The sequence below is a fragment of the Rhinichthys klamathensis genome, unplaced genomic scaffold, assembly GCF_029890125.1.
Source record: "Rhinichthys klamathensis goyatoka isolate OS25496 unplaced genomic scaffold, OSU_Roscu_1.1 h1tg000252l_1, whole genome shotgun sequence".
Lineage (NCBI taxonomy): Eukaryota > Metazoa > Chordata > Actinopteri > Cypriniformes > Leuciscidae > Rhinichthys > Rhinichthys klamathensis.
Genome location: NW_026606774.1, coordinates 73,885 through 90,051, shown reverse-complemented (window position 1 = coordinate 90,051; position 16,167 = coordinate 73,885). Strand labels below are relative to the sequence as shown.

The following is a 16,167-nucleotide window of genomic DNA, read 5'->3' as shown; positions in this document are numbered from 1 at the left end:
AAAAAGTCAATAAATCAATCATTTGATTAAAAAGTCGAAGTTTTGACGAAGTTATAAATATAAAGTCATAATTTCGACTAGTTTCGAAGATTAGATAGATAGATAGATAGATAGATAGATAGATAGATAGATAGATAGATAGATAGATAGATAGATAGATAGATAGATAGATAGATAGATAGATAGATAGATAGATAGATAGATAGATAGATAGATAGATAGATAGATAGATAGATAGATAGATAGATAGATAGATAGATTTACCAAATGTACCAATTTACCAAAGCATGATTTTTGGACATGGCGAACCTGTCGATATAAATATATAATATTATAGATATAAATATAATATACAAATATTATATATATATATATATATATATATATATATATATATATATATATATATATATACATTTCATGATGAAGACCTTTATTATGAAATAATTTCCGGTAGGTTGTCATCACAGTAGCTGCATTCACATTCACACTAACTGCTCTCTCGCGCTCGCTCTTCCTTATTCTGTCCACCAATGTTGTGATCGATTCGTGTCCATCATCATCACCAGTCATTACATTTATCGATAAAGGTAAAGCGTTTGCAATCGTTGTGATTTATTTCGCACAAAGATATACCCCATGACGTCATAACGCTCACGTGCTCTGTGTGTACAAAACGTCGTGCTTTCTTTGACGTAACGAGATGGCAACGGAACCAGCGTCCATGGAAACAGGCTTAAAATCGATATATAACTGCTTCTTAAAATTAATCTGTTGATTTTCCAGCACACAGATTGATGGAACTGATTCCTGTTCTCGAGCCAGAGGAGAAGCCTCGGGACAGACAGTGGTATCAGCTTGTTTCTCTGTCTTATAATGCAGTGTTGTGTGTAACTCATTACAAGTAACTTAATATGTAATCGGATTACTTTTTCAAGTAACTAGTAAAGTAACGCATTACTTTTCAAATTTACAACAAAATATCTGAGTTACCTTTTCAAATAAGTAACGCAAGTTACTTTGTTTTCCCATTTATTGACTGACAGCTCTCACTGTGTGTGTGTGTGTGTGTGTGTGTGTGTGTGTGTGTGTGTGTGAACATGATGGTTATTGTAGTTCTAATCTAGACTAAATGTGAGTGTGCATTTACTCATCTCACTTGCTCAAAAAAAGATTCAATATTCCTCAAAATGAATAAAATGCAGAATCAAACCTCCAATAACTAAATGTTACATAAAACATACATTTTTATGCATTTAATCTCACTTTATTAACCAATGTACTTGCTGCGATGATTCAGTTAAACCATAAGCAAAAATGACTATAGATTTTTTTGTGTTTATTGGTAAAGTAAGTGTTTAACTTTTTTCTCCTGCATCTTATTCTTCCATTATCCAGAAAATGTTTGTTTGAGCGGCGCCCTCTACTGTACTCTACTACTGTACTCTACTACTCAACTCTACTGTACTCTACTCTACTCTACTGTACTCTACTGTACTCTACTCTACTGTACTCTTACTCTACTACTGTACTCTACTCTACTGTACTATACTCTACTGTACTCTACTCTACTGTACTCTACTACTGTACTCTACTCTACTGTACTATACTCTACTGTACTCTACTGTACTATACTCTTCTGTACTGTACTCTACTCTACTGTACTCTACTGTACTCTTCTACTGTACTCTACTGTACTCTACTACCGTACTCTACACTACTGTACTACACTCTACTGTTCTCTACTCTACTGTACTATACTCTACTGTACTCTACTCTACTGTACTATACTCTACTGTACTCTACTCTACTGTACTCTACTACTGTACTCTACTCTACTGTACTATACTGTACTCTACTCTACTGTACTCTACTCTACTGTACTATACTCTACTGTACTCTACTCTACTGTACTCTACTACTGTACTCTACTCTATTGTACTATACTCTACTGTACTCTACTCTACTGTACTCTACTACTGTACTCTACTGTACTCTACTGTACTATACTCTACTGTACTGTACTCTACTCTACTGTACTCTACTCTACTGTACTATACTTTACTCTACTCTACTCTACTGTACTCTACTCTACTGTACTCTACTGTACTCTACTCTACTGTACTATACTTTACTCTACTCTACTGTACTCTACTGTACTCTACTCTACTGTACTCTACTCTACTGTACTATACTGTACTCTACTCTACTGTACTCTACTCTACTGTACTATACTCTACTGTACTCTACTCTACTGTACTCTACTACTGTACTCTACTCTATTGTACTATACTCTACTGTACTCTACTCTACTGTACTCTACTACTGTACTATACTCTACTGTACTATACTCTACTGTACTGTACTCTACTCTACTGTACTCTACTCTACTGTACTATACTTTACTGTACTATACTCTACTGTACTCTACTCTACTGTACTATACTCTACTGTAGGGATGCACGATATAGGATTTTGGCCGATATTCGATATGCCGATATTTTCAAACTAATTTTGCCCGATGCCGATACCGATACCGATATATTTGTATTTTTTTTTAGTGCAAAAAAAGCTTATTAAAGCTTCTATTAATGTTCTCAGTCAAGAGCAGTGAGTGATTTCCTCTGTGTTTTGTTGTTTTATTAACATTAATGGGATAGTTCTCCCAAAAATTTAAATTGTCATCATTTACTCTCTCAAGTTTCTTTCTTCTGTTGAAATTATAAAAGTTATTTGGAAGAATGTGGCTAACCAAACAGTTGCTGTACTTCAGTGACTTCCATAGTATATTTAAGCACAAGAAAGAAATGAATCCAGGTTTGAAACAACATTAGATAGACAGAATTTTTATTTCTGGGTGCAGTATCTCTTTAAAGACAAGCGGCAGAATATTATTACTGTCTCTTTAAGAACTGCACGCGAGTAACGCGACGCGTCTAATATACACGCATTTGACAAGCAGATTTTCTCTGTTTGCTTTCACTTTAGACATAACCAACTTTGTTTATGTAAACCGTGTGTGTATTTGATAGTATCAGCGCAATAAAGACTCGAAAGATTAGTCCAGTATGCAGGCGCTGTGACAGGCTTTTAGTTCCTGTGAGCGTCGGGTGTAACGCGCTCAGAAAAGCGGATGTTAGAACAGCGCATCAGCACGTGAATGACATGTTTACCTAGCAAGACTTTGACGCACATGCAAACAATTAACTTTTGTGAATTGCAGTGTCCCGTGAGTGTAACTCTACCTCTGCGTTTACATGTGATGTGAATGTACGTCGCGTTGTACAGTATGTTGAGATGAAGGCGCCAGAATTGAACTGATAGAATGCACGATACTATGATTTTTCTTCAAAAGCAGATCGTGGAGACATTTTAATCGTCCACGATCAAAAACCGCGTGAGACGCACACCCCTAGTTGGAAGTTTAAATTGCTGGCGCTCATGCTTCGTTCACGGTCGTCACGTGCGCATAGGAAACACGCCACCCTATCGGCAAGACTCATCGGCAGAAATATTCATATCGGCCGATGCCGATGATGGTCATTTTAAGCTTTTATCGGCTGATACCGATGTTGTCCCGATATCATCGTGCATCCCTACTCTACTGTACTCTACTCTACTGTACTCTACTCTACTGTACTCTACTACTGTACTATACTCTACTGTACTATACTCTACTGTACTATACTCTACTGTACTATACTCTACTGTACTATGCTCTACTGTGCTATACTCTACTGTACTGTACTCTACTCTACTGTACTATACTCTTCTGTACTCTACTCTACTGTACTCTACTCTACTACTGTACTATACTCTACTGTACTATACTCTACTGTACTCTACTCTACTGTACTATACTCTACTGTACTATACTCTACTGTACTCTACTGTACTATACTCTTCTGTACTCTACTCTACTGTACTCTACTACTGTACTATACTCTACTGTACTATACTCTACTGTACTATACTCTACTGTACTCTACTACTGTACTATACTGTACTCTACTCTACTGTACTCTACTCTACTGTACTCTTCTACTGTACTCTACTGTACTCTACTACCGTACTCTACACTACTACCGTACTCTACTGTACTCTACTCTACTGTACTCTTCTACTGTACTCTACTGTGCTCTACTACTGTACTCTACTGTACTCTACTCTACTGTACTCCCCTGTACTCTACTACTGTACTCTACTGTACTCTACTCTACTCTACTGTACTCCCCTGTACTCTAGTACTGTACTCTACTGTACTCTACTCTACTCTACTGTACTCTACTGTGCTCTACTACTGTACTCTACTGTACTCTACTCTACTCTACTGTACTCCCCTGTACTCTACTACTGTACTCTACTGTACTCTACTCTACTCTACTGTACTCTTCTACTGCACTCTACTCTACTCCACTGTAATCTACTGTACTCTACTACCGTACTCTACTGTACTCCACTGTACTCCACTACTGTACTCTACTGTACTCTACTGTCCTCTACTCTACTGTACTCTACTCTACTGTACTCTACTACTGTACTCTACTCTTACTCTACTGTTCTCTACTGTTGTTACTCTACTGTACTCTACTCTTACTCTACTGTACTCTACTCTTACTCTACTGTTCTCTACTGTTACTCTACTGTACTCTTACTGTACTGTACTCTACTCTTACTCCACTATACTATACTCCACTGTACTCTACTCTACTGTACTCTACTCTTACTCTACTTTACTATACTCTGCTGTACTCTACTCTACTGTACTCTACTCTTACTCTACTATACTCTACTGTACTCTACTTTACTATACTCTGCTGTACTCTACACTTACTCTACTGTACTCTCATTCTACTGTACTCTACTATACTCTACTCTTACTGTAATCTACTCTTACTCTACTGTATTATACTCCACTGTACTCTGCTCTACTCTACTCTTACTCTACTGTACTCTACTCTTACTCTACTGTACTCTTACTCTACTGTACTCTACTCTACTGTACTCTTACTCTACTGTACTCTATTCTACTGTACTCTGCTATACCGTACTCTATTGTACTCTTACTCTACTGTACTCTACTCTTACTCTACTGTACTCTGCTCTTACTCTTACTCTACTGTACTCTACTCTACTGTACTCTTACTCTACTGTACTCTATTCTACTGTACTCTGCTATACCGTACTCTATTGTACTCTTACTCTACTGTACTCTACTCTTACTCTACTGTACTCTGCTCTTACTCTTACTCTACTGTACTCTACTCTACTCTTACTGTACTCTACTCTTACTCTACTGTACTGTACTTTTACTCTACTGTACTCTACTCTACTGTACTCTGCTATACTCTACTCTACTGTACTCTTACTCTACTGTACTCTATTCTACTGTACTCTGCTATACCGTACTCTATTGTACTCTTACTCTACTGTACTCTACTCTACTCTTACTCTACTGTACTCTGCTCTTACTCTACTGTACTCTACTCTACTGTACTCTACTATACTCTACTCTTACTCTCCTGTACTGTACTCTACTCTTACTCTACTCTACTCTTACTCTACTGTACTCTACTCTTACTCTACTCTACTCTTACTCTACTGTCCTCTACTCTACTGTACTCTACTCTACTGTACTCTACTACTGTACTCTACTCTTACTCTACTGTTCTCTACTGTTGTTACTCTACTGTACTCTACTCTTACTCTACTGTACTCTACTCTTACTCTACTGTACTCTTACTCTACTGTACTCTACTCTTACTCTACTGTACTCTACTCTTACTCTACTGTACTCTACTCTTACTCTACTCTACTCTTACTCTACTGTACTCTACTCTTGCTCTACTCTACTCTTACTCTACTGTACTCTACTCTTACTCTACTGTACTCTTACTCTACTGTACTCTACTCTACTGTACTCTTACTCTACTGTACTCTACTCTTACTCTACTGTACTCTTACTCTACTGTACTCTACTCTTACTCTACTGTACTCTTACTCTACTGTACTCTACTCTTACTCTACTGTACTCTTACTCTACTGTACTCTACTCTTACTCTACTGTACTCTTACTCTACTGTACTCTACTCTTACTCTACTGTACTCTTACTCTACTGTACTCTACTCTTACTCTACTGTACTCTACTATACTCTTACTGTACTCTACTCTTACTCTACTGTACTCTACTGTACTCTACTCTTACTCTACTGTACTCTACTCTTACTCTACTGTACTCTACTATACTCTACTCTTACTCTCCTGTACTGTACTCTACTCTTACTCTACTGTACTCTACTCTACTGTACATGCATATATTTGCATTTCCTTCATCCTGAGGCTTTTTATTTTACTTTTGGTCTGAAAGGGTCTTTACATTTGCCCAAAAATATAACTTTTGTGATAAAAAAAACAAGCCCAGCCCAGGTGGAAAAAAAGTAACGCATAAGTAACTTAACGCATTAATTTTCTAAAAAAGAAACTAAGCAACGCAATTAGTTACTTTTTAAGGGAATAACGCAATATTGTAATGCATTACTTTTCAAAGTAACTTTCCACAACACTGGTCATATGTGTTTCTCTCGCAGTGCATTGGCTCTAACATGTGTGTGTGTGTGTGTGTGTGTGTGTCTCTCACTTAACAGTGTCGGAAATTTTAATTATTATATTAGTTTATGGTTTTTTTTTTTTACAATTATTATTATTTTTAGGGATGCAAAACTAAACTGGTGACTATATTAATATCTGCCATAGCTATCTTTTGTCATATTGGCATGAAATAATCACATCTACACAGTTCTGCTCGTTTTGAATGCTTAAGAAAAATATTGTAACAACATCTATTATCAATACTGTGTGTGTATAATTAAACACGTGTGTGTAGGTATGTGGTGTCGGCCTCAGGTGCGGCTCCAGGTGTTTCTGTGGGTCACACCTGTGTGTTTCTGCCCTCCGCTGATGGAGGCAAGGGGAGGATTGTAGTCGTCGGCGGAGCCAATCCTGACGGGAGCTTCTCTGATTCCTACATGATGAATCTAGGTAATAATAATGGGGTTACGGTCACGTGACCAGGGTATGAACTGGTTACAGTCTGAATAAATAAATTCATTCATTCATTAATAATCTAAATCAATAAATTAAACAAATAAAAAGTAGATTAAGTTATTTTAAAATTAATAAAAAATATTAAAATAAATAAAGAAATTAGATTAGAATAGATAACTAAAAACATAGGTAAATAAAAAGCAGGATAAAATAAATAAATCTAGGTAATAATGGGGGTCTGGTTACAGTCTTAATAAATAAATAAATAAATGAAATAAATAAATTAAACAAAAAGTAGATTAAATTATTTTAAAATAAATAAATAGAAAATATTAAAATAAATAAAGAAATTTAGATAAGAAGAATAGATAACTAAAAACATAAGTAAATAAAAAGGAGGATAAATAAATCTAGGTAATAATGGGGTCTGGTTACAGTCTTAATAAATAAATTAATAATCAAAATAAATAAATTAAACAAATAAAAAGTAGATTAAATTATTTTAAAATAAATAAATAAAAAATATTAAAATAAATAAAGATATTACATTAGAATAGATAACTAAAAACATAAGTAAATAAAAAGGAGGATGAAATAAATAAATCTAGGTAATAATGGGGTCTGGTTACAGTCTTAATCAATAAATTAATAATCAAAATAAATAAATTAAACAAATAAAAAGTAGATTAAATTATTTTAAAATAAATAAATAAAAAATATTAAATAAATAAAGATATTAGATTAGAATAGATAACTAAAAACATAAGTAAATAAAAAGCAGGATAAAATAAATAAATCCAGGTAATAATGGGGTCTGGTTACAGTCTTAATAAATAAATTAAAAATCAAAATAAATAAATTAAACAAATAAAAAGTAGATTAAATTATTTTAAAATAAATAAATTAAAAATATTAAAATAAATAAAGATATTAGATTAGAATAGATAACTAAAAACATAAGTAAATAAAAAGCAGGATAAAATAAATAAATCCAGGTAATAATGGGGTCTGGTTACAGTCTTAATAAATAAGTTAATAATCAAAATAAATAAATTAAACAAATAAAAAGTAGATTAAATTATTTTAAAATAAATAAATAAAAAATATTAAAATAAATAAAGATATTAGATTAGAATAGATAACTAAAAACATAAGTAAATAAAAAGGAGGATGAAATAAATAAATCTAGGTAATAATGGGGTCTGGTTACAGTCTTAATCAATAAATTAATAATCAAAATAAATAAATTAAACAAATAAAAAGTAGATTAAATTATTTTAAAATAAATAAATAAAAAATATTAAAATAAATAAACATATTAGATTAGAATAGATAACTAAAAACATAAGTAAATAAAAAGCAGGATAAAATAAATAAATCCAGGTAATAATGGGGTCTGGTTACAGTCTTAATAAATAAATTAAAAATCAAAATAAATAAATTAAACAAATAAAAAGTAGATTAAATTATTTTAAAATAAATAAATTAAAAATATTAAAATAAATAAAGATATTAGATTAGAATAGATAACTAAAAACATAAGTAAATAAAAAGCAGGATAAAATAAATAAATCCAGGTAATAATGGGGTCTGGTTACAGTCTTAATAAATAAGTTAATAATCAAAATAAATAAATTAAACAAATAAAAAGTAGATTAAATTATTTTAAAATAAATAAATAAAAAATATTAAAATAAATACAGATATTAGATTAGAATAGATAACTAAAAACATAAGTAAATAAAAAGGAGGATGAAATAAATAAATCCAGGTAATAATGGGGTCTGGTTACAGTCTTAAAGGGACAGTTCACCCAGAAATGAAAATTCTGTCAACATTTACTCACCATTCCAAACCTGTATGAGTTTCTTTCTTCTGTTGAACATTAAAAAAGATATTTTGAAGAATGTCGGTAACCAAACAGTTGATGGACCCCATTGAAAATACTTTTTAAAGTACTATGGAAGTCAATGGGGCATTGGTGACAAATGTTCCTCAAAATATCTTCTTTTGTGTTCAACAGACGAAAGAAACTCATACAGGTTTGGAACAACTTGAGGGCGAGTGACTGATGACAGAGTTTTTATTTCTGGGTGAACTGTCCCTTTAAAGCAGAGACTCTGTGAGATGTTGTATTTGTTTTGCAGATACTCATGAATGGGAGGCTCCAGAATGGGCGGGTTTGCAGGCGCGTTACGAACACTGTAGCTTCGTCCCCGAGATCGAGCCGAGGAGTGTGTGGGTGTTCGCTGGAGCCCAGAAGAGCGGGAACCGCAACTGTGTTCAAGTGCTGCGCGCATCAGGTGCATAAACACACACACATATTAACCTTGTGCATTCATACTGTACCAGTCTCACGTTTGGAATAATTAAGATTTGTTAATGTGTTTGTAAGAGTCTCTTCTGCTCACCAAGGCTGCGTTCATTTGATAAAAAATACATTAAAATTGTGAAATATTATTATAATGTTATAAAATATTATTATAAAATTATTATTATAATTTTCAGCATCTTTACTCCAGTCTTCAGTGTCACATGATCCTTCAGAAATCACTCTAATATGATGAGTTAATGATCAAGAAACATTTATGATTATTATCAGCTTATATCTTTGTGGAAACTTTGATACACTATCATTCAAAAGTTTGGAGTGAGATAGATTTAAAAAAGAAAAAAAATACAGTTGCTAGGGTGTTCTGGGTGGTTGCTATGGTGTTGCTAGGTGGTTGGTAGGGTGTTCTGGGTGGTTGCTATGGTGTTATGATTGGTTACTGGTGTTATTACTAGGATGGTCTGGTTGGTTCCTAGGGAATTACTAGGCGGTTGCTAAGGTATTCTGGTCGGTTGCTATAGTGTTGCTAGGTGGTTGCTTGGGTGTTCTAGGCGTCTGATAGTGTGATAGCAGTCGCTACTCGTCACATATGTTACTATGGAGTTTTTTTGCATGTTCTTAGCACGTTTTAGCACTTAGCTAAATCGCTATTAGCATGTAGCTACTAGCTATTCACTGCTAACATTTGTAGCATGTTGAAAGTCCTGTTTCCTAGCTTGAGTCAAAATAGTCAAACGCCCATGTTTATACGATGTTCTAGCAACACCCTAGCAACCACCCAGAACACCCTAGCAACTGCCTAGCAACACCATAGCAACAACCTGGAACACCCTAACTGCCTAGCAACCACCCAGAATACCTTAGCAACCACCTAGGATACCCTAGCAATCGCATAGCAACACCCTAGCAACCACCAAGATAAACCTAGCAACACCCTAACAACCACTCAGGATACCCTAACAACTGCCTAGCAACACCAAAGCAACCATCCAGAACACAATTGCAACCCCCTAGCAACCACCCAGAACACCTTAACAACCACCTATCAACACCATAGCAACCATTCAGAACACCATTGCAATGCCCTAGCAACCACCCAGAACACTTTAGCAAACCACCTAGCAACCAGGATACCCTAGCAACCAAGTGCCGAGTTTTGCCACGGCAAGCTACACTCACATTTTGTTCAGGAAATGTACATGACAGCTATTTTAAATTGTAATATTATTTCACTGTTTTTATTGTATGTTTGATCAAATAAACGCAATCTTGGACTTTCAAAATCATTGAATGAATCCAGAGGGTTTGTGGGAGACTGTGTCGGTGAAAGGAGATCCTCCCTCAGTCAGGACGTACCACACAAACTCAGCCTGCGTTGGAAACAGGCTCTACGTGTTTTCGGGAGGCGACGCCGGAGCAGATCCAGTCGCTGATACACATGTCCACGTCTTTGATTCAGGTCTGACAAACACAAGCACAAACACAAGAGCTTAAAGGGTTAAAGGGAAATGAAGCGTGATCGTGTATCTGCAGTCACTGCGACCTGGACTCGGCCGGAGAGCGACGGGACTCCTCCTACGCCGCGGCACGGTCACGCGATCACAGCCGTGGGGTCCGACGTCTACATCCACGGAGGAATGTCTGGAGAGACGCTTCACAACGACATGTTCCTGCTGGACACGGGTGGGTCGTCAGATCCACTGCTGGTGCTTGACTGATGTTTTCCCGCTATTTTCAAGTTGTTTTAGTACATCAAGTTACATTAAATTGAAATTAAAATCTAGCACTAACAAAGCCTAGCAACTAGCTTAGGACATTCTAGCAACGTGTTAAATCATGCTAGCAAAATGCTAAAACATACTAACAATGTGTTAAATCATGCTAGCAATATGTTAAAACATTCTTGCAATGAGCTAAATCATGCTAATTCACGTTAACAAAAGCTAATTAATTTTAGCAACATGTTAATTTATGTTAGCACATGTTAAACCATGCTAGTAACATGCTAAACCATGCTAGCAACATGTTAAAACATGCTAGCAACGTGATAAATTATGCTAGCAACATGCTAATTAATGCTAACAACATGATGTTAAAACATGTTAGCAACATGTTTTTTCATCCTAAATCATGATAACAAGTTAAGACATGTTAGAAACATGCTAAATCATCCTAGCAACATGATAATTCAGGCTAAAACATGCAAATTCAAGTTAACAACATCTTAGCAACATGATAATTCATTTTAGCAATGCTTTAAAACATGCTAGCAAAGTGCTAAATCATGTTAGCAACATGCTAATTTGTTTTAACAATGTGTTAAACATTTTTAAATCATGTTAGCAATGTTGTAAAACATGCTTATTCATGCTAACAAAGTGTTAAATCATGTTAACAATATGCTAAAACATGTCACTTCCTAGAGGATGATGTCATGCCCTTAGTTTCCTCAAAATACTGAAAGGCCAGGAAAACCTAGTAGTCACATTTATTTAAATGAAAAGGCTCAACTGTCCTCCTCATACTCATTGTTGTATTTTATAATGTTTTTCTCTCATGGCTGTTTAGAAACTATGAAATGGGAGAAAGTGAAAGCGAAAGGCGAGATCCCGCCGGGAGTGGCAGCGCATTCATCTGTAAGCTTTGGGAAAAACATCTTCATCTTTGGAGGAATGACATCGGAAGGAGCCACAAACTCCATGTACAAGTTTCAGTGCGGTACGAACTTATGATAATATCTCAAATAGTATTCAGCCTTTTGAATATTCAATACAGGTCTAAAGCACAAGACTTTTCTTAGACTTGACAATGTGTTCAATTTATTTAGCAATTTGATAAATCGTGCTATCAACATGCTAACTATGTTAACAACATGCTAATCATGCTAGCAATGTGTTAAATCTTGTTAGCAACATTTTAAATCATGCTAGCAATATGCTAAATCATGTTAGTAGTATGTTAAATTTTGCTATCAACATGCTAATCATGTTAACAATGTGCTAGCAATGTGTTAAATCTTGTTAGCAAACATGTTAAATAAGGCTAGCAACATGTTTAATCAGGCTAGCAACATGCTAAATCATGTTAGCAACATGTTAAATTGTGTTATCAACATGCTAATCACGTTAACAACGTGCCAGCAAATATTTTAATGCTAGCTACATGCTAAGTCATGCTAACAACGTGTTAAATCATGCTAACAATGTGGTAAATTGTTTTAACAAGATGGTAATCATGTTAGTAGTATGTTAAATTTGGCTATCAACATGCTAATCATGTTAACAATGTGCTAGCAATGTGTTAAATCTTGTTAGCAAACATGTTAAATAAGGCTAGCAACATGTTTAATCAGGCTAGCAACATGCTAAATCATGTTAGCAACATGTTAAATTGTGTTATCAACATGCTAATCACGTTAACAACGTGCCAGCAAACATTTTAATGCTAGCAAACATGCTAAGTCATGCTAACAATGTGTTAAATCTTGTTAGCAACGTGTTAAATCATGCTAACAATGTGGTAAATCGTTTTAACAAGATGGTAATCATGTTAGTAGTATGTTAAATTTTGCTATCAACATGCTAATCATGTTAACAATGTGCTAGCAATGTGTTAAATCTTGTTAGCAAACATGTTAAATAAGGCTAGCAACATGTTTAATCAGGCTAGCAACATGCTAAATCATGTTAGCAACATGTTAAATTGTGTTAGCAACATGCTAATCACGTTAACAACGTGCCAGCAAACATTTTAATGCTAGCAACATGCTAAGTAATGCTAACAATGTGTTAAATCTTGTTAGCAACGTGTTAAATCATGCTAACGATGTGGTAAATTGTTTTAACAAGATGGTAATCATGTTAGTAGTATGTTAAATTTTGCTATCAACATGCTAATCATGTTAACAATGTGCTAGCAATGTGTTAAATCTTGTTAGCAACATGTTTAATCAGGCTAGCAACATGCTAAATCATGTTAGCAACATGTTAAATTGTGTTATCAACATGCTAATCACGTTAACAACGTGCCAGCAAACATTTTAATGCTAGCAACATGCTAAGTCATGCTAACAATGTGTTAAATCTTGTTAGCAACGTGTTAAATCATGCTAACAATGTGGTAAATCGTGTTAACAAGATGGTAAATCATGTAATGTGTTAATTCATGCTAGCATCATGTTAAATCATGTTAGCATGTACATCAAGTTAAACTGTTTAGCCAAAAAAAATTATACTTTTTTTTTGTTTTTTTCAGTTTACATTACATTTTTGGGGAGGGGGGGGATTTAGTTAACTATACTGTTACAAAATGAATAAATGTCAAATAAAATATAAAATCAAATCAAAATATCATCAAAGCATCTAAAGGTTTCTTCTGCCCGACAGACGAGCGGCGCTGGACGCTGCTGCAGTTCGAAGGGGATCTTCCTCCGGCCCGGTTGGATCACTCCATGTGTTCGGTGCCGTGGCGCGTGACGACGGCGGGCCGAGAAACACGCGACGAAGACGAGCAGCGGCTGTGCTTCATCTTTGGAGGAATGGACACGCAGGGCGTCATATTCAACGACTGCCTCGTGACGCTGCTCACGTGAAACGCTCAATAAATGTGTCTGTCTTAAAATGGCTGAACTGATGTCACTAAAGTTCCTTTGAACCCGAAGATCTGTTCATTCAACAAGATTTCCAGCGTAAAAACTATAAACTCGACATTGAGACGCTTCATCAATGAAGGGGAATCTCTGAGATGTACTTTTTGGTTTTAATCCGGTTCGATTGCCGATTATATAAACCTAATCTTTACATTCATGCCGACTTCTACGAAAAACTTCTACAATTAATTTGAATTGAATTTATTTATTGTTAAATCATGTCAGCAATGTGCTAAATCATGCTAAAGACATGCTACATTGTGCTATCAACATGCTAATCATTCTAACAACATGCTAGCAATGTGTTACAAAATCTTGTTAGCAACGTTTTAAATCATGCTATCAACATGCTACTCATGCTAACAACATGCTAACAACGTGTTCAATCTTGTTAGCAACGTGTTAAATAAGGCTAACAACATGCTAAATCATGCTAGCAACCTGTTAAATCATGAACCTGAAGATCTGTACGATTCAAGATTTTCAGCGTAAAACTATAAAACTCAACATTGAGACGCTTCATCAATGAAGGGGAATCGCTGAGAATTACTTTTTGGTTTTAATCCGGTTCCATTGCCGATTATATAAACCTAATCTTTACATTTTATGCCGACTTCTACGAAAAACTTCTACAATTAATTTGAATTGAATTTATTTATTGTTAAATCAGGACAGCAATGAGCTAAATCATGCTAAAGACATGCTACATTGTGCTATCAACATGCTATGTTAACAACGTGCTAATTATTCTAACAACATGCTAGGAATGTGTTAAATCTTGTTAGCAACGTGTTAAATAAGGCTAACAAGAAGTTAAATAATGCTAGCAACAAGTTAAATCATGAACCTGAAGATCTGTTCGATTCAACAAGTTTTTTAGCGTAAAAACTAAAACTCAACATTGAGACGCTTCATCAATGAAGGGGAATCGCTGAGAATTACTTTTTGGTTTTAATCCAGTTTGATTGCCGATCATATAAACGTAATCTCTGCATTCATGCCGACTTCATAAATATTAGAGAAATTTCTACAATAATTGAATTGTACGTTTGAATTTTTTGGGACAAATACATACAGGGTTTCTCAAAATTTTGTTTGAACGTTGATGAAAAGCTAATAATTAAATCGTAGGTGTAAAATTAAAGTAACTAAAAAAAAATCAAATTAAATGAGTGCTGTCAGATTCATCTTGATTAATTGCATCTAACATTAAAAATATATATAAACATATTTACAAGCTTTTATGTTAGATGTGATTAATCGACTTGACAGCACGAAAATACATACTTACTGAAATAGTAAAATATTGTATTTGTTTACCTGTATGTCAAACCATGAATATCTGAATGTGTTGTTAAATTATTGACATTAACTTAAAATATCAGGGGAATTTTGACTCGAGTTCAGCTGCCAAAAAGAAATAAAAAAGAACCTGAATAAAGTCCCTGTTTTAATGGATTAAAAAAAAAATTAAGTACATTTCAGGGCAACAAAATAATTTTTCTCAGTTCATTTTAGACATGACATTTGAATTCAAGAGACACTCATTCTCTCTCTCCTTCACACACACACTCTCTCTCTCTCACAAACACAGACTTTGCCAAGTCATGTTCCTGGATCAACATTCCTGTACATATTAAATCCTAATCCTCTACCCCTAGACTCAAACCGAATTCATCCCATAACTTCTGCCTGAAACCAGAGGGAAACAGTGAACAACACTGATGTAGAAGCACTAGCTCTCTGCAAGCCTAAACTCGTCCCTCAGATCTGATTGGCTGAATGTTGATCAAGGAACATGTACTTGGTGACATCACAGTCATACAAACTCACTAACACGCACACACAAACTCACTAACACAAAATACCTCACACAAACTCTCACTAACACACAAACTCACTAACACACACAAACTCACTAACACACACAAACTCACTAACACACACAAACTCACTAACACACACAAACTCACTAACACACACAAACTCACTAACACACACAAACTCACTAACACACACAAACTCACTAACACACACAAACTCACTAACACACACAAACTCACTAACACAAACTCTCACTCACACAAAATACCTCACACACAAACTCTCACTAACACACACAAACTCTCACTCACTAACACA

At 34.9% G+C, this 16,167-nt stretch overlaps 1 protein-coding gene across 1 annotated transcript; it reads left to right on the top strand.

Annotated features, from left to right (window-relative positions):
• The first annotated feature begins 488 nt into the window (after positions 1-488).
• On the top strand, positions 489-14,036 carry rabepk (Rab9 effector protein with kelch motifs). Its single transcript, XM_056266684.1, has 8 exons — positions 489-590; positions 787-850; positions 6,885-7,039; positions 9,193-9,348; positions 10,678-10,836; positions 10,911-11,060; positions 11,946-12,095; positions 13,763-14,036. The coding sequence occupies exons 2-8, from the start codon at positions 798-800 to the stop codon at positions 13,966-13,968; spliced, it is 1,029 nt and encodes a 342-aa protein (XP_056122659.1). The 5' UTR covers positions 489-590; positions 787-797; the 3' UTR covers positions 13,969-14,036.
• The last annotated feature ends 2,131 nt before the right edge of the window (positions 14,037-16,167 follow it).

Coding starts and splice junctions, on each gene's coding strand:
- rabepk (XM_056266684.1), top strand. CDS start 798: ATGGAACTGATTCCTGTTCTCGAGCCAGAGGAGAAGCCTCGGGACAGA. Junction 7,040..9,192: donor TTCCTACATGATGAATCTAG/GTAATAATAATG, acceptor TTTGTTTTGCAG/ATACTCATGAATGGGAGGCT. Junction 11,061..11,945: donor CATGTTCCTGCTGGACACGG/GTGGGTCGTCAG, acceptor ATGGCTGTTTAG/AAACTATGAAATGGGAGAAA.